Raw genomic sequence first — 18,804 nt, 5'->3', positions numbered from 1 at the left:
CTTTACAACCCTGGGCCCAATGTAACTGTGGACGAACGGCTTGTGGGGTTTAGAGGCCTCTGCCCTTTCAGGCAGTATATGCCCTCAAAACCAGTAAGGTATGGCATCAAAATCTGGGCTGCCTGTGATGCTGTTTCAGCTTATGCATGTAACATGCAAATTTATACAGGGAAGCCAGAAGGAGGAGCTGCTGAAAGAAAGCAGGGGACACGACTGGTGCTAGATATGTCACAAGGCCTCAGTGGCCACAACATTACCTGCGACAATTAATTTTTACACGTCGTACAACCTGGGACAGGAGCTTCTCAAAAGAAAGCTGACAATGATTGGAACAATCTGGAAAAATAGGACAGAGCTCCCACCTGAGGTTCTAACTGTGAAGAAAAGGCCAGTCCATTGCTCCAGCTTTATGTTCACGGCCAACACTGTCCTGGTATCTTACATACCAAAAAAAGGAAAAAATGTGGTGCTCATGAGCACTCTACACAGGGATGGAGAGTTTGCATTCAAAATAATGAAAATCAAAACATTGTCTCACTTCATTTTTTCCAAGATAAGCATGATTTATGACACCCAAGTCTAAAGTTAAAGTGGATTTTTAACATCAATTATAACCTTATGGCAAAAAAACGAATCACACTTCCAATGTTAATTATGTTCTAGTAGAGACTGATTGCAATCATTAAACATATATGTTATCTCTATTGGTTGAAATTGAGATAAAGACAATAAATGTTGATGAATTATGAAGTAAAATTTTATTTCAGAATTGTTTTTAAAACCGCAATTATGTCCCGGGTCAATTTGACCCGAGGGATACCAGAGGGTCCCAAAAGTGAAGACAATACAAGGGTTAAATGAATTATGGCAGGAATGCCATTTTTTGTTCGTTTTATGTTTTAAGCCAGAAAAGAATTCCAGTAGCATAGTTGAGCTTTGTTGAATGGGTTATAAAATAAAGGTAGTGTGTTCATACAAAGGAAGAGCGGCACGGCACTTCCCACTCTAAACAGTGTTCAGATGAGTCCAGATGCATGTTAAGATGTGATAATGTGACCAATGGTTGAGTGATTTTAAAATCCTGAATTTTGTTAATATCATCAAGAAAATAAGATTATAAGCTGGTAAAATTTCTAAATTTTATTATTAATAGTCTTCTGTATTACATTTACACGCTTGCATGTCTGCTAGTTTTTCCACTTGAGTTGAGTGTGTTTTCTAAAGTGCCCCTGAGGTCAAGCAGCACCGACCTTGGCTGAATATTGAAGCCAGTGAGATGTTATTTCATGACAGCTGGATGATGGTTCAAGAAAACCCAAGAGAGGGACAACAACATCAGAACTCCATTCACCTTTTCCTTTAGTTTCTCTGATGTTTATATCTGTGGTGTTTTGAAAATTATATTTCTCACTAGTTTAAACTTAAACTTAAAACTTCCCCAAAACTCCCAAAACATACATGTGTGTTATTTCATCTTCTCTCTGTCCAGCCTCTCTGCATTTGCCAGCTCACATACTTTCTTAACTGTATTAGTTTGAATAAACATGCACTTTCACAAAGACACACACAAATCCCCAATTTGCCGGGTGAATCATCCAATCAGTGTTTTAGTGTTTAGAGTGCAACTCTCATTGAAATGTTAACACACACAAAGACACAAAACAGGGGGTGGATACACAGTCGTCCCAAGCCCACTGCTGCAGACTGCATCCTCCACACAACGCTAACACAGAGCTTGACATACACTCTTAGTATGACTCCCACACACACTCTCCTCCCCTGTCACTACACACAAACACACTCTCGCTACACTCTTCAGAGTGTTCAAAGTGGTTTATTTTCGTTGATCATCAGAGAAGGAGCGAGGCTGCAGGTAGAAAGAGAAAGGTGACGTATGCCGTTCGTGAGGGAGAGCGGGCGCGGCAGGTCGTGGGAAAACAGCGTGGAGGTGAAAGTGAAAAGAAGATTTTTTTTTTTAAAAAGGAGAGAGGGGTGCAGGGGTGACAGGTCGAGGGCATAGAACAGGATATTATTTTTCGTCTTTGTGGAGAATTACTGTAATGAGTTTCTATAGGAGAAATTCTCCCCCCGTTGTTACTATGACAACACATGAAGGCCAACAGTGTTGGATTATACCACTGCCCCGAGGCTACCTGGGGGTGTGCCAGGTGTTAGTGTGTATATGTGCATGCTTTCATGTGTCTGTGTGGGTAGGTGGATTATGGTAGGGTAGACTACTATGTTTAAATACAGGCAGCATGTATGTTGTCTAATATAAAGCAAATCACATATTTCAATTCATGTGTGTGTGCATATGTGTATCATTTGCACTTGTATCTTCATTCATGCATTTTGTTATGAATGGTAACACTATACTTTAACTATTTAGCATCTATAAGAAGCATATAAACATTCAATCAGTGGTTTATAAGAATACATGTGGTTTTACATATAAGTGTTGATTAATGTAGTTGTCAACAGCTAAAACTCCCCTGTGGACACCCGTAAGTGGAGGCTGCTATATAAACAGATGACAGATGACAATATGGTAAAACATTGCTGCTATAATGATGCAAAATATGTCTTCATAGGAGAAGTTACAGTTGTTGGCAAATATCTTCAATTGTCCTCCTGTCTGTGTACAGCTACTGTTATTTATGTTCCGTTCTGTTTAGAAATGCTAAACGGGGGGTTTAAAGTAAAGTGTTACTGTATGAATGTGTGTTTGTGTTTTTGTTCCATTTCCTGCAGCTTCTTGTGATTCTGGATCAGTCGTCAGGTTAAAGAGATGCAGAGTAGCTACAATTTCAAACCTTTTTGTGCTCTTTCTGCCTCTAAGTGCTTGTTTTGTGCACACTAATTGAGCAAAGGAATCTTTTTTTATGCTGTAACGTCTTCCCCTCTTTTCCTCTACATCTTCCTACTGACCTGGTTGGTAAACCGTTTTCCCCTGTTCTTTTGCATGAAACTAAAAGATGCAGTTTTTTACCTGGAGTGTGTGGATATTACACAGAAGCACAGATATAGGTGAACCCCCCTTTTTCCGACAGCTAGGTAGATGGCTGCGCTGAAGTGGAGGGAGCGAGGGAAACACCCAGGCGTATGAAACAAATCACAGCAGCACAGCCATCATCAGCCGTGTCACTTTGTGGAAACCCTGCTGGAATCAGATGAAGGCGGGCGTATACGCAAACAAACTCTCATATACACACACACACACACACACACACACACACATATGCACACACTCCCTAGTACATGCATGTACATATACACAAACCTACCTTGACAAACCTATCAGCGCCCCACTGTTTCTGACCGAGGAGGACAATTTTGAACACACCGGCAAACGAAACACGCACACACACAGCTGGGTACATGCACGAGGAACTGCACATGTACATACTGTTCCGTAGCAGTTCATAGAGGTCTCTTTTCCCTAAAGTACAGACATGTATGAATGTTCGAAGGGTTTTCCATCGGCTCTCATCATATTTTATTCATAGTTTTTGAATAAACACAAATAGAGTGGATGAGTGTATAGACGTGGGCACTAATGCCTGTTTGTGCGTTACATTTTACTGAACCCAGCCAAAGTTATTTTTGGCAAACCTGTCTTATCGTTCAAGAGTGTGCACAATGAAGTCTTGGCTATTTCCTACATGCTTGAAAATGTTGCATGCTCCTTCGCTCTCGCTCACGCTCTCTAACTATGTTCCTCCCCTTATATCTCTCCCTCTCTCTCCCACTGTGAGTTGCACAAACTCACAAGCAGAGAGGAAGCGCACTCATACATTTTCATTAAACACTCTTAATCTTAATTCATTACTTATCAGATATGTGACCTCATTAACATTGCCTTCTTCTCCATCTTTCTCTCCTCCTATTCCATGCACACACCCTTGCCTCCTGCACTCATCCCTCCCTCCATGTTTCCTTCATTCCCCATTTATATTTACTCATAGCTCTTCACTCTCTTTATCTTTTCTTCCCCTCTCCCTGTTTTTCCTCTCGGTGCCTGCCCCTTCAGAGGAACCTGTGAGCACTCAACAGCCCCATTGAAAACAGTGTCTAATCTGAAAGTTAATTAAGTCTGCCTTCCTCCCCGTGTTCCTGCTCCTCTTCTCCTCTCAAGCATGTCTTTCTGGTTGAGAGACTACTGTCACTCTCTCCCAAATGAATTTGCCATATGTCTCATGTGGGTCAAGCTGGAATGCGGACGAACCGATCTGTGTTTTACACTTTTACACTAACTGCAGACCTCAAACCTCCGGTGACAGGAGGAAGACTGACACCATGTAATTCAGATTGACAGTATGTAATTAAATGAAATGAGGGAGTGTCAATCTTTCATGTGTTTTTGTATCTATAAGGGGCATTTTTTTCAGCTACATATAGAGGCAATATAGAAGGGATCTCACACCAGATGGATTGGAAGTGAAAATAGACTTGGCTTGCCTCTTAACATGAGGAAATGTGGTTCTGGAACGGAGCTATCCCTCCTAATCCTCTCCTCTCTCCCTTTCACTTCTCCTTCTGTCGCGCGGCTCCCTTCCTCATATTTGTCCTCGCTCCCTTCAATCATCTGGGCTAATTCTGCGGCCAAAAGCCACTGATTTACCAATTCCTCCTCTGTACTGACTGACTCAGTGCTCTCTTCTCTCGTCCTCCTCCCTCCCTCCCTCCTTCTCTCAGGGTGCGGGCTGTACGGCTCTGGTGGTTGCCGTGGTAGCGAGGAAGCTGGAGCTGACCAAGGCCGAGAAACACGTACACAACTTCATGATGGACACGCAGCTCACCAAGCGGGTGTGTAAAGGCTTGTGTGGTGTCGGTGGTGTGAATGAGAATGTCGTACTGTTGCAGAGATCAAGCAAAACTATAATTTGTAAAAGAAAGTGCACATTCTAATTGGGCCTCATACAGAGCTGTAATTTGTAAAAGTCCAGCGTTAATGTGTGAGCGTTCTTTCGGGGGATTTTGCACTACAGGTTAGGATTACCTCTGGTTTGGAGAAAAGGTGGTTGAGAGCCCGGTTAAATGGCTTGTCCTTTCACTGCCCCTCCTTCACCCTCCCCAACTAGTACATCACAGTGTCACAGTGTTTTGTTGTGACAGAGTGCCATGTTATTTGAGTGAGTGAAGGCAATAAAAGGTCATTTCTTTCTCGCTCTCCCTGTTCTGCTCCCTCATTTACAGTCTCTCTCTTTCTTTCTGTCTCCAATCTCTTTCTTCCAACTTGGCCATCCCTCCTTTCTCCCACCTCCCCTCTCCTCTGACATTTGTCTCTCTTACAGTAAATCCCTTTCTCTCTCTTTCTCTCTTTCTCTCTGTCATCTTCTCTCCTCTCCTTCCTCTTTTTCCCCTCCTCCTTCCCTCCATCTCTCACTCCCTCCCTCCTCCAGTTCTTTTCAATTTTTCATACAGTTGAAAGACCCAAGTTTTAAAAATAGCTCCCATATCAAATATGTAGGGTACATTATGGCAGCAGGATATCTGGGTGACTGAACGGGGTTGGGTGATCAATAATTTCAGCGTGGATAAAATATCGACAGAGGAGCCAGATCACTCTGTCTCTATTGGAGCCAGGCTCTCACCTCATCTTCCTGCAAACTCTGGCCAGGTCAGCCAGAGGGTGTTTTCACAAGACATTTAACACCTCTAACTGTGTGTGTGTGTGTGTGTGTGTGTGTGTGTGTGTGTGTGTGTGTGTGTGTGTGTGTGTGTGTGTGTGGTTCTGTCAGTATTTCCATGTGCATTACTTACAATCTGGAATCCCAATGCTTTTGTCTGACGTACTACCAATTTAAAGGATTTTAAACTTGATATTATTTAACACTATCAATTATACAAAAGTTGTTACAATTATTTTTAATGTGAGACATAATGATCTTGGAATTGTCATATTCCGCTGTTGTCTCTTTATTTTTTTATTTTTTTATTTTTTTGCAACATGGGTCTAGGGAGGGCAGTGTCTGCCTGTCAGGCTGTTTGTCAACTACTTTGGTCCAGACTGAAATAACTCATCAACTACTGGATAGTAGATGTAGATGATAGTAGATGGATGGATGGATGGATGGATGGATGGATATCACCCTGACCCAAATCAAGTTTTACTCACCCAATTAAAGATAAAGTAGCCCAAGTGGGCAAAAAACCCAATCTGTGCTGTGCAGTTCAGTTATCATAGATGGTTATTGTGTATTGTGACTGTAAAGTAAGCTAAAGACCAGCCTAAACTAACTTTATTTTGCTGTTAAATACACATATTGACGTGTATATATTTTAAATCCAATCAGTTTTTTTTTTTCAAATTAAATGAGCTAGCTCACAACCTTTCCACAAACCCCTTGGGAATCACTGGAATTCTAGAAATTCACATCATGTTCTTTAAGTATTTAATTTGTAAAGAGAAAATAATATTTTTTGTAACTTAAAGTCATTGCAATGCAATTCCATTTATTATAATATATATTTATATATATATATATATATATATATATATATATATGAAACTGATGCTCTTGACATGTTATCAGCTCTTGAATAGAGAAAAAAGGGATGCCATAAATCTTTCAGTTAATTTATTCCCCAATCCATAAAATCACAATCTTATCAAAGACAGTCATCAAGTAAAGGAAGTGCCATTCAGCACTTTTGTTCAACAGCGTGCTGCTTGGTGACATCCGCTTCAAAGGGTCTCCGGTTTATGCAGTGGTGATTGTCTCCTGCCCTCTATTACTGAGAGACCAATACTTGAAGCTGTTGTATGTACATTGATTTACATGGCTGGGACCATTCTCTGCCATATCTTCGTAACAAGAGAATACAATCACTTAAGGCTTTAGAATGAATAATGCAACGATAGACTCTACATCCTGCCATCATCATATGTGCACACACACACCTGCACATGAATAGACAGAAAAGCACACACACACACACACACACACACACACACACACACACACACACACACACACTGATTTTCTACTTCAGTGAAATGGTGTTTCCTTCCCTTTGAAGAAGAATGTCATTTAAATGCCAATCAGTGAAGCTGTTAGCCAGTGGACTGTCTTTCTAGTATCTTATCTTATCTCTACACATGTGGTGTTTAAAAAAAAAAAAGAAAAAAGAAAAGAGGAGGTGGGTATTGTTGCCCACCAGCGCCTAAAGAGTGCAGAGCCAGGCTGATAAATCTGCAAGCAAACTAACTTCTAAAGCACACAGCAAAATAAACTTTTCCTCAGACATCCGTGTACCACACAGATCATTTGTAGTCCAAATGTGTGTGGTACTTTTGACACTGTCTGACACATACTTCAACATACTTCAAAATATATTCACTTTATATCATTTTAGTCTTCTCCACTTTCATCTTTGGCTCACATTTTCAACACATCCGACAAGACTGAAGTTGAAATCCTGAAATCTTGTGTGGCGCAGACCGAATAACCTTATCAGGGGAGGATGATGTGCTTTAAAGACATCGTTTCGAAGTTCAATGCACAGGGTTAATTTTCATGCAAAGTTCACTGAAGTGCAGTGTTCCTCTCCCTTTGATAGGATTAACACGGATGTTAATTAAATAACAGTTAACATAGCCCCTATAAGTCGACCATGTGTGTGAGGTTTAATTGCTCATGTTTGATGCCAGGGCTTGTTGTCCTGATGCAGAGTGTTTAAAGGTGTGTTTAAAAGGCTGGCACCCCGGTTGCAGTTTACTGTTTTTCCATGCAGAAGTACTGGTTAATGCAGAGCTCTGCTGGAAGTCCATCTGGCCAGAATATTGGGCAGCACATTCACAGAGCGCTCTCGACACTGAAAAAGCAGGACACACTTACTGTAGGCGCTAAGTCGGTGCAGTGGAGTGGTGTCTCTTTCCTTTTTGACGGCACTATGATGTCAATTAAATGCCACTCATTGAAGCAGTAAGCCTATTGACTGTGTGAATACGGCTGGCAGAGTCTGTTTCTGAGGTCAGTGCTTTTATTTCAAGCGTATTAAAATGTGTTGCAAGAGTTGAACACATTAGGTCTTTCTATAAATTTGCACTCTGAATGTGTATTCTGCCTCCACGTTCGACCATTGGTTAATTCCGAGCACTTTCAGAAGTCCCTGTGGCATATTCAGAGCTTCGCCCTCTCTGATTATTCAGAGTGCACTCTGGGCTCTGGCCAAGGAGGAGGTGCTGCAATGCCTTCCAATGTTTACACCACCAGCCAAATGGGAGCAATCTAACCCCCGAAGATTCCTCCTTAGCTAGCTTTCACCCCACACAGTAAAAATAACTCCTCTTCTGACAGCCTTTTAATTCACACGCAAACCAGATGGATCCTTATTAGTGTAGACGTATTGTGACAGTGACAAAAATTTATTTGACACACAATGGATGCATTTACACATGTCTCTGATGCTTTTCACTTGTTACCAATTGAACCTGAGTGTACTCTTCCCTTTAATGGAGCAGTGTCTGAATTCATGAAGATTTTCCATGGTGTGCTGTGGGTGTTGTGTAGCAAATAACCTCATTCAGGAGACAAAATATGTATAAAACCACGAGTGGAAGCCGATTATTATTTAAATTCTAAGAAATGTTGTCTGAATCCTCATTAATGTGTTTGATCCTTGAGTGAAACCCTCAGCTTTTGCTTCAGACGTTAGTACGGTGATTTTTGTTCTTTTGTTTGTATGCATTCGTGGATATGTGGCCATGTTTGTCTGTCTGCCTGTGTGTGTGTGTGTGTGTGTGTGTGTGTGTGTGTCTGTGTGCGTACGTGCGTGCGTGTGTGTGTGCGTACGTGCGTGCATGTTTGTGTGTGAGAGACTTGTCTCTTCCCTTTGTCACCATGCCTGTGAGTGGAAGGTCAGAGCAGGTAAGGCCGCGTGACGCCGTGGCACATGGGTGAGGTGAGAGGTTGTTGCCAAGGTAATTGGCCTGTTTGTTTATGTTCTCTGCTCTTCTGGAAAACACCATTGTATCTCTAGCACCACAGTGCATAATTACTAATTGCATACACAGGTCGTTAAGGCCCTACTGGGTTGGGAGGGTCAGGCGCCTCTGCTTTTTATCTGATGTTAGAAAAACATTTCCCTATGAAAAATGAAGCAAAAACAATCCAGTTTTTTTTTTTGTTTTGTTTTTTTTATCTTTTTTTTCAGTCCAAACATAAAATGATGTTTCAGCATTCATTCTTATTTTTTACACCATGATATCAACATTTATTTATCTGAGTTCATGCTTATTTGAAAAAAAAAGGTTATTATGGTACTGTAATTAGTACTAGTATCTGTAATGTCTGTAATGACCTGTTTATAATATCTCTGTTTGTACTGATTGATTTGTTCTCCACAATATGTCATCAACTGCCCAACATGACGAGATGTGGAAACCCCTTGTCTTAACAGATTTCACATGTACCTGGCATAAGGTGTGCATGTAGGGGGAGCAGCCAGAACAGCTCTTTGACCCAAACCAGCCATATGGCACCAACATGGTTGCCCAAGTACATGCCATATGGTCCAGGAACGGTTGCTGCTGCTGTCGTTTGGCTTCTCGTGGAGTATTCTTAGCAGTCCATGTTGGGTCTTTTATTCCTGTTAATGGAGTTTGCCGTCTTTGCCTCTAGTTTCTACATCAACTCCCAGGTGGAGAGTGGAAGTAAAATCAAGAGTGTGGTGCAGGGGAATTAACTGTAAAATACAAACAGTCCGGTATTATCGTTCCCTGTTATTTACATGTGAAGCAGTTTCGAAGATTTGAATGAAGGGCGAAGCTTTAGCGTCATCTAATTAAATGGCCTGAAGAGGTGTAACAGGCTCACTGTGCACAGCTGGACAGATGTTAGAAGTTTGTGTGAAAACTTACACGAGTGAGCCGGCCCGACAGACACAACATGCCATCATCCATCATGTTTCACTCACCCTGCAGTGATTAATCAGCGGATAAATAGGATTTGACATATCAATTTACCAATGGGCCTGTAGATATGAGGGGTATTAAATGTGCTCTTCAGTAACCTGGCCTGTGATTAAAACTAGAGGAACTGTGTTTTGTTCAAACATAATCCAGACAAATTAACTCTTTACTCACTGTCACTGGTTCCAAATATCCTTTCCAACAATTTATGCAATTTGTGAAATTTGAATTTCATGTTATAATGTTTATCTAAAAAAAAAAATGCAACACTGCCATCAAGATATTAACAGTGATGTTGACATTCGTGCCTGTAGGCCCACTGCTGACATGCCAAGGTTGTGATGCCTCTGTAGGGTCTTTGCAGCTCTGTCAGTGCCTGTCTTTGCTACATGGATGGGAGTTCTGTAATCCTATTGATACACACTGGGGTATGAGCCTCAGAGGAACATGGGATAGTAGAGTTTACCTCATACTGCAACCCTAGACTTACTTCCAAATCCCATTTGTCATGGCTTGTGAATGAAACATGAATATTTTTCCTTTAGCTTATTCACATGAGATTTACATACTATGTCTTATCAGCAAACACACTGTATAAAGGTTAAGAATTAATAGAATTTGTGATGCTGAACTGTCATTAAGATTGAGTGGTAATATGGCAAGTTAGCTGTATGACTCAAGCTCCTGGAGGGGCCTTATATATTACCTACATTATGTTAGATTATCACTTTTTGGTTTGACTTCCTTTGTGTCATTGAAAACACATCTGCAAGACCCAGGGCCTCCTACTCTTCATCTGTAGCCAATACTGTGTGTATGTCTGCATGTGTGTATGTGTAGGCGTGTATGTGTGTGAGCAGTCCTTGACTGCGGTGGATGGGTGCTGATTAGCCAAGCTGCTGGGGTCTTTTGTGCTCCTCAGACGGGGGTATAATTGTTCTTTGTTCAGTGCTCAGCATCTCTTTGAAGTCTCTCATTCAATTTATGTCCTTAGAGATTCTCTCTCCCTTCTCCCTTTCTATGGTATCCACCCGCGCTTTCTGCGCTGGGTGTCAGACCCCTGTGTTGTAATTACATAGCAACCTATGGAGATATACAGTACATGAAACATACAGGAGCAGATATGGATATAAATGAATGTAAAAGAATCCTGATCATTGACCTGAAGCCTACACTGACATTTTGAATCTGTTTTTCATTCAGTCACAGCAATCTCATATTTAGGTGATACAAACTGAAAGCATCTGATGTCAATGTCTGACCACTAAAAGGGAGAATTACCATCCTACTGCTGACTCTGATGGCTATCAAGCTTTCCATAAGTGAACATCATTACATAGGCTTTTTCTCTAATGTGTCTCTTCTGCAGAGTTGAGGATTGTCTGTGACAGCTAGTTTAAGAGCAGCGACTCATGCCACTGTTGTTTCTCTCTGTTGTTGTCATAATTAAATGGAAGAGCACTGGTCTTAATGAACTGCTGTGGTACTGTGCTGAATTACTTTCCCCTAGCCAAGATAATGGTGGCCCGTTTGAGTTACTCTCAGATATAATGTGGCAATATTGACAGACCAAGAGAAAGGAGAAGTGTCTGTGAGGGAGAGACTCCTGTTGGTTCTCATTGCCAAATCTCCCTAAGGAGAGAGCTGTTTATGCACGCATGAAAAGCATTGGCAAGCAAGCTGGTGTGTGTAGAGAGAGACACAGAATGAGGGCGGCCTTAAAGAAGAGAATGATGGTTTAGTGTTTTTTTTTTTTTGTGCAGGGAGACAATGGAGGATGGAGGGAAGAAGTGAAAGGGAACAGGGATGGGCAAACCTGTTGCCTGCTTCAGTTGCCAAGGGCTACCTGTTGCTAACAATATGTATGTATGTGTTTTTGTGTTTATTGTCTGGGAGCAGATAAAGAATGCGGCGGCTAACGTGCTGAGGGAGACCTGGCTCATCTACAAACACACCAAGCTGATGAAGAAGATCGACCACTCCAGAGTCCGCAAACACCAGCGGAAGTTCCTCCAGGCTATACATCAGTGAGACCACACCTCGCATGCACCCACACACACGCACATACATACACATACACATGCACGGATCACTTGCACACAACAGTGCTGCTGAGCTGATGAAGCCTTTGAAATCAGCTGTACTTTCTATCCACCCACAGGTTGAATCAACGTTGATAATCAGATAAAGTGCATGAATCCCTACACACACACACACACACACACACACACGCACACACACACACACACATGTACACATACACGCACGCATACACACACAAAATGAATCATCATCTACTAAAGGGCAGGTTCACTCCAGGCAAATACAGTTGTGGGACTGGATAATCAGTGCATTGTGTACTATTAGAGACAATTTGATCATTATATCATCTGTATTAAAGAGTGTTGTTGATGGTAGAAATACATACAGCAGAACTTAATCACACATTGCAATTAATTTCTCCCATAGCATTGTTTAGTTATGTTAAATGGCCACGTGTGGGGATGCCTTGTTAAAGTCTTGCTTTGATAAGAGATTTTTGTGTGTCCTCTGTCTAGCATCACAATTAAGTGGCCCTTTAATGTTGTTTGCTCCTTTGATCTTGAGCAGTTCAGTCTAGGCTTGAGAACAACAAGTGTCTTCAAAAGCCAGAGTCAAGAGACCTCAGGCTCTTTAAATTGTAACATAGACAAACTAATCCTGAAGCATGTAGACTGTGGATGTGAGGCGGAGTCTGTGAACACAGTCACAGGTTGATTTTATGGGGATATGAGTACATTTTCTAGTTCAAAAACCTGCAAGTTTCTCTGGAGGTGCAGCTTCATAAAATCAGCCTGCATCTCATTATAATGGAGGAAGCCAAAGGATTTGTTTTATGATAACACAGATTACGCCTTTAGTTAATTAATTATTGTATTGTGTTTTGAGAGTCATCGAGGTCCAATCTTTAATTGGACTGAACACAGATTTATTTTATTGTATCTAACTGCTCTATTTTTTTTAATCTAATTTCATTGCCCTTAGTTTATTTCCCTGTAGGCCTTATTCCCCTGAAGGTTTCTTAATATTAACTACCATATTCATTTACTCTAGATCCTAAGATCTCAGTCTATATTAAACTTGTTTATATTTTCAACTGCATTTACAAAATGACGGTGTTTCAGAGGACACTGTATGCTGTCTGTGTTTGTCCATTCATGTCCGACGGCACACTGCGGGTAGAAATGAAGCTGAAGTAGGCAAGGTGACCGCTCCACGGTGTTGTTGTCTGGACCCGGAGGGATTAGCTCTCTGGACCGACCACTGTGTATTCATCAACTTTGTATGTGTTTGTGTATTTTATGTGTGTACTTGTGTGTTTGCAGATTACGCAGTGTGAAAATGGAGCAGAGGAAACTCAGTGATCAGGCCAACACACTAGTGGACCTCTCAAAGGTGAGACACAAACACACACACACACACACACACACATACACACACGCACACAGGTGACACGCTCATCTGTGCTTTTCATTTATGTAGGACACACACTTAAAACATTTGCCCCTCGAAATGTACCACAACATTCCTCCGTTTCCATGCTGACCTGCCCGTTTCTGTGGCATTGCGTCGCCTAGCAACCGGAACAAGTCTTGAAACAGGGATGACTGAGTGAGAGAGAGTGAGGAGGAAATGAGAGGGGGGAGGGGGGTGCTCATGTTTTTCTGTTACTATGTGGGTGTCTAAGTGAGAATGTGAGCACACACGTGTGTATGTGTGTACATGTGTGAGTGTGTGTGTATGTGATTGTGAAAGAGAAGTGGGAATGAGATAGAGACTTGAGAAAAAGATCGAGTGAGGTGTGTCTGTTTGTGTCTTTCCAAGGAGCAATAGCTTTAACACAAAATATATTGCAATTATACCATCTCAATAACTCCATCTCAATTGGCCACTTGTGCGTTTACCATGGTTACGGAGACCAGGATGCGCAAGGCAGGGACACTCTGCCGCCTTCCTTTCATTCTCCCTCTCCTGTCTCTTATTCTCTCTTTCTTCACAATATTATAACACCCACATAAAGACTTCCCTCCAGCCTCTTCTTCATTCCAGCTTCTACTTGGACATTATTTTCTCTTGCTCAGTATGTTACTCGCTCCCCCCCTAGCCTCGTGTTTGCCCTCTCTCCACTTTGACATCACTCTCTAACGCCTTTTACTGTCTCCTCTCATACAATCCAAAAGAATTTTTCTTTAAATAAGCTTTAATAAAGCAACTCTCACAATACTCCTGTTTACATATTTGCAATCTGTCTCCCCTCTTCAAAGTACTCTGTGTGCACTGAGTCATCTCCCACTCTCCTCTCCTCTCCTCTCCTCCCATAGATGCAGAGTGTCATGTATGAGCTGATGTCAGAGCTCAACGACCGCAGCGAAGACCTGGAGCGCCAGATGCTGTCTCTGGAACAGCGGGTGGAGCAACTCACTGCCGGCTTCAACGCCCTCCCTGCCCACCTCTCAGCCACCCTCAGTGCCCAGCACGCTGCCCTGGTCCACCTGCTGCGAGAGAGGGATGCAAGGGATGGAAGAGGAGGAGGTGGAGGAGGTGCTGTGGTCCCACTGTCCCCAGCAGCTTCTTTAACCCCTGCCCCAGCTTCAGTTTCTTTAGTCCAGGTCACAGCTCCAGCACCACCCCCAGCCCAGGTCCCTACTTTGGCCTTGGAGTCCCCTCTCTCACCCCTACCACTGAGCCCAGAGGGGAGCCTGGAGGCTAGTCCCAACCCTAACACCTGCACCTCAAGCTGCTGAAGACAGCTCTGAGGACCAGGAGAGGACAAATCTGGGGACAAAACAGGGAGAGAGAGAGAGAGAGGGGTGGTGGGATTGTGTTAGTCCTCTCACTTCAGACTAAAGAAGAGGAATGAGGGAGGAGGAGGAGAAAAATGTGAGGTGATCCTCTGAAACTAACGCGCCATGAGGGACGGATGAGGATGGGACTATGAGGAGAAATAATGGGATTAAGATGGAGGGCCAATATGAATGATGAGACATGTTAGGGACTTTGGGGCGCTTTCATTGACGATGGGAAGGAGAAGAAAAATGGAGATAAAATGGAGACTCTAAAAGGTGTGAGGGGGAGGAAGGATGTCAAGAGGGTGAGAAATGGAGGTAGAGAAGATGAGGAGGGGGAAGGAGAGAGGAGGAGAAATAACGAGGAATAATTATATGAACTCAGAGCTCCTAAATGGAATCCACTCCAATTACTGAAAAAGGCCTTTTATTCTCTGTATCTCTCTCTCTTTCTCTCTTTCTCTCTGTCTTTCCTTTCCCCCCTTTCCCAATCTCTCTCTCCCTTCATCAGGAATTAATGACCATGACTTTTTATCCTTATGATGTATTTTCTATCTGAATGCTAATTGTGTGTTAACGAGCATCCCTTTAACAGAAGGTTCGATCAATACGACCACGATTAAAGAAAAAAAAAAACTAGTGGCATGCACTGCACACACACACACACACACACACACACACACACACACACACACGCATGCACACACACACACTTGCAAACATAAATTATATTGACTCATCATCCACGCAATACAAGTTAACATAGCACAAACATAAATACACAATCTTTCACAATGCAGGCCCTATTTCCACTCACACAAAGAAATTAATGCACCAGCCCATTAGATAATACTAAAGCCTATACTGCCAAGCACTCAATGCACTGTCAATCTCCACAGAGCACTGCCAAGCAATGTAGACGCACTGTAAAAAATGTTCATCCTAACGACTTTATCGTTTGTGGGTGTGAGCTAATGCAGTAGTTTAGACTTAGAATAGTTGTGACATTTTAACTACTCAGTTGGGAGAATTGTTAACGGTTCACCGAACCACACAAATCAAGCTGAAAGAAGATGACATGATACTGAGGGACGTGAGTCATCATAACATCTATTTGTGATGAAGAAGACAGAAGCAGACGATAAAATAACGTAACACGACTATAACAGGATAAATTACTGCATTTACTGATTTACAGATTAAGTTGAACTGATGTTTAAGTGTACTTGTAGGTTTGCTGTACTGAAATGAGACTTGAAAAGAGTTAAGATTTTGTTTAATTTCTGTGAACATTTTTCATGTAATCCTCAGAAAATGGACAATTAATAGTTGTATCAAGTGCGTTGAACCTGGGATGGTGGTTGGGTGAACGATTAGATTATAACACGAGCATTTATTAAATTGGCATTTCAATCTGGCTGATTTATTTTGAAGATGGTATTGCAACTACAACACGGAGCTTTGCACAAACTTAATGCTCCACACTCAGTGAGTCTTCTCATTATATGTTATTAAAACATTTACTAGAGTCTTTCTGCCCAGAGGCAGACCAATATAAATCAAAACTTTACCCATTAATAATAAGTGATCTGCTTAGTCTTTTGCTTTCATGTGGCTGAAGTCAGTGGAGTCAAATTGAATGACATACTGTATTCTCTATTGTTTTCTGCCATTTTCTGAAGAAAAAATGTTATAGTTACTAAAATATAGATTTTTACACTAGTAATTTAATTGTCTTTAAAATCCTACAATGATTTAACTGTGTGATTATAAGTTGATGTGATTAATATTTTTTCACAGTGTATGGTTGTGTCTATGACCCTGAATGATGGGAAGAAGACCTTACCTACTGCCATCTTTTTTTTCAAGCTTGCAGTCCCAAAACTACTCACTGTTATCATGAATGTATTCTGTGTAAAGAAATACACTCAAACACTCTTGCTTGCTCGACCACTTAAACTGCCATGTAGACACAGGAACAGACACCCACACACACATACACACAGATAACACACACAAACACACACAAACACACACACACACACACACCCACACACACACACACACACACACACACACACACAAACAGACACACACCTCGACAACCAAAGTGCTCTCTCTTAAATGGACTTCAATAAGAGGCAGGGAACGCTGCTGTCACTGGGGACAAAAGATAGCAGGAGGCGTTGCAGATATCTTGACAATATTTCTGAGGGAATAACTGTGAAAATCTGGGCATGGACTTGTTACAGTGCTGTACATGGACTGCTCTTCACTGCTTTAAAACAGATCAAGGTGGACTAAGGAGGAACACAAGGGAACACAAATAAACCTTATAAAGGATAAATGGCCATGCAGGAACAGCTGTTCATTAAATAAATAAAACATAGAAAGAGAGGTATATCTGAGAGGAATTACAATGGTGTGATGGGAAGAGAGACAAGCCTACCCTTGCATTTGAGACAATATCGAAAACTGTCTTATAGCGACACGCTGTGGCCGGAATACTGAATTACATACGCTTGGAATATTGTACAGTATGATGTTAACGAAATCTAGCTTTGTATTGCTTAGTCTTTTCTACCATTATGATTAAACGCAGTTATAGCTGATATCTAATATTATTAAACTATAGTATTCTTCTCATTCGTCATGACAATTATGATATATGTATTAACAATATGTTAAATAATTATGAACAAGGAAAGTGCCGTTTGAGGTTGAAATTATTTTGTAATTTTATTTTATCAGAGAGAATTAATAAAGTATATATCTATAACATTACAGCTTCAATCTTTTCTGTGTTGCTGTTACTTTATTTTATATTTATTTTATTCTTTTTTCGGTGCTTGACATGGCGAGGTTGGTTTGGTGCAATACTTTTGAAAAACAAAACACTTCTTACTTTCTTAATTCACGCTGTACATCGTAGACATCTCTCTTATTCATATTCATTCAATCCAATTCATTTTGTAACCGTAAAACGATTAGGCTATATCTCTGTGTGTGACTGTGGCCAACACACGGAACAGAAAGTATGGAGGTAGATTTGTTTCAATATTATTTGTGTGAACAGATCGACAATCCGTCCGTAAATGTGTAATCTGTAAATATAAAACACCCCTTCCACTAATAAATCCAAAAAATAAATTTGCAAATTCACGGAAATATCTCACAAATGTGAAACAGATTTGCAAATACACAAACAAACTCCACAAATAAAAAATAATCTGTGAATGCATTCAATTAATTTACAGATAAATGAAAAGGATTTGTGAATATCTTCCCGATATTTACAATTGTCAAACAGACATTTGAGAATCAGTTTTCTATTTGTGAAAAAGCATTTGTTGATTTCAATTCTACGCTTGTGGATCTTAATTTTTACACACTGAATTTGAATTTTTTTTCCACCAGTCTGAACCAAAAGCGACTCACTATGCTACTTTCGAGAAACACGTGATTATCTGTTGACGGAATTTCCGCTTTTCAAAGTAAGAGCACGTAGTCTTCAATGTGATGTTTTTCTTCCCTAAATAATTGGCGACAAGTAACGTACACTACGTTAAAGGTTGTAAGATATGAAGTGACAGGACCTGTTAAGGTCTTTGATAGTATGGCTGTTGGTGTTGATATTTTTTTTTGTTTTTTAACAATAATCTTATTGTTCATTGTTAATATGTAGGCTAAAATTATAAACCGGCACCTGTTCCCATAGCGACAGTAAACATTAATGTTGCGAACCGTGGGAATGAAAGCAGGGTGCTGGATTTTTTGCACTGTGTAGATGATGAAGATACATTTTAGATAGACCACATTTAATGCCCATCCAACCTGTAAAGAGATAACTGGTCTCATTTCTTTACCATTGGGTTTAATGTAATCATTCGTTCCATTTGTGAGACAAACATTGAGACAAATCTATCTCTATAGAAATCCCATTCATAGTTTTTACACAGTGACAGTTCAAGTTTCATTGAACGTTTCTGGACCTCTCCAGATTTTTAGTGTGTATGTGGCTGAATATTCACAGCTAGAGTGACTGACATCACACAGAGTGGG

General features: G+C 41.0%; 1 protein-coding gene across 1 annotated transcript in view; it reads left to right on the top strand.

Annotated features, from left to right (window-relative positions):
* The window catches only part of kcnn3 (potassium intermediate/small conductance calcium-activated channel, subfamily N, member 3), a 44,721-nt gene extending 27,198 nt beyond the window's left edge, over nucleotides 1-17,523 (top strand). The window contains exons 6-9 of the mRNA XM_023408887.2: nucleotides 4,696-4,806; nucleotides 11,816-11,943; nucleotides 13,282-13,351; nucleotides 14,278-17,523. Coding sequence (XP_023264655.1) covers nucleotides 4,696-4,806; nucleotides 11,816-11,943; nucleotides 13,282-13,351; nucleotides 14,278-14,700 — 732 coding nt within the window. The 3' untranslated portion in view covers nucleotides 14,701-17,523. The remainder of the gene's footprint in view (nucleotides 1-4,695; nucleotides 4,807-11,815; nucleotides 11,944-13,281; nucleotides 13,352-14,277) is intronic.
* Nucleotides 17,524-18,804: the final 1,281 nt, after the last annotated feature.

The sequence above is a fragment of the Seriola lalandi genome, unplaced genomic scaffold (genome assembly GCF_002814215.2).
Source record: "Seriola lalandi dorsalis isolate HSWRI2012SDOR001 ecotype SW California unplaced genomic scaffold, Sedor1 jcf7180002054376, whole genome shotgun sequence".
Classification (NCBI taxonomy): domain Eukaryota; kingdom Metazoa; phylum Chordata; class Actinopteri; order Carangiformes; family Carangidae; genus Seriola; species Seriola lalandi.
The sequence above is the reverse complement of the archived record's forward strand: the minus strand, read 5'-3'. Positions and strand labels throughout refer to the sequence as shown.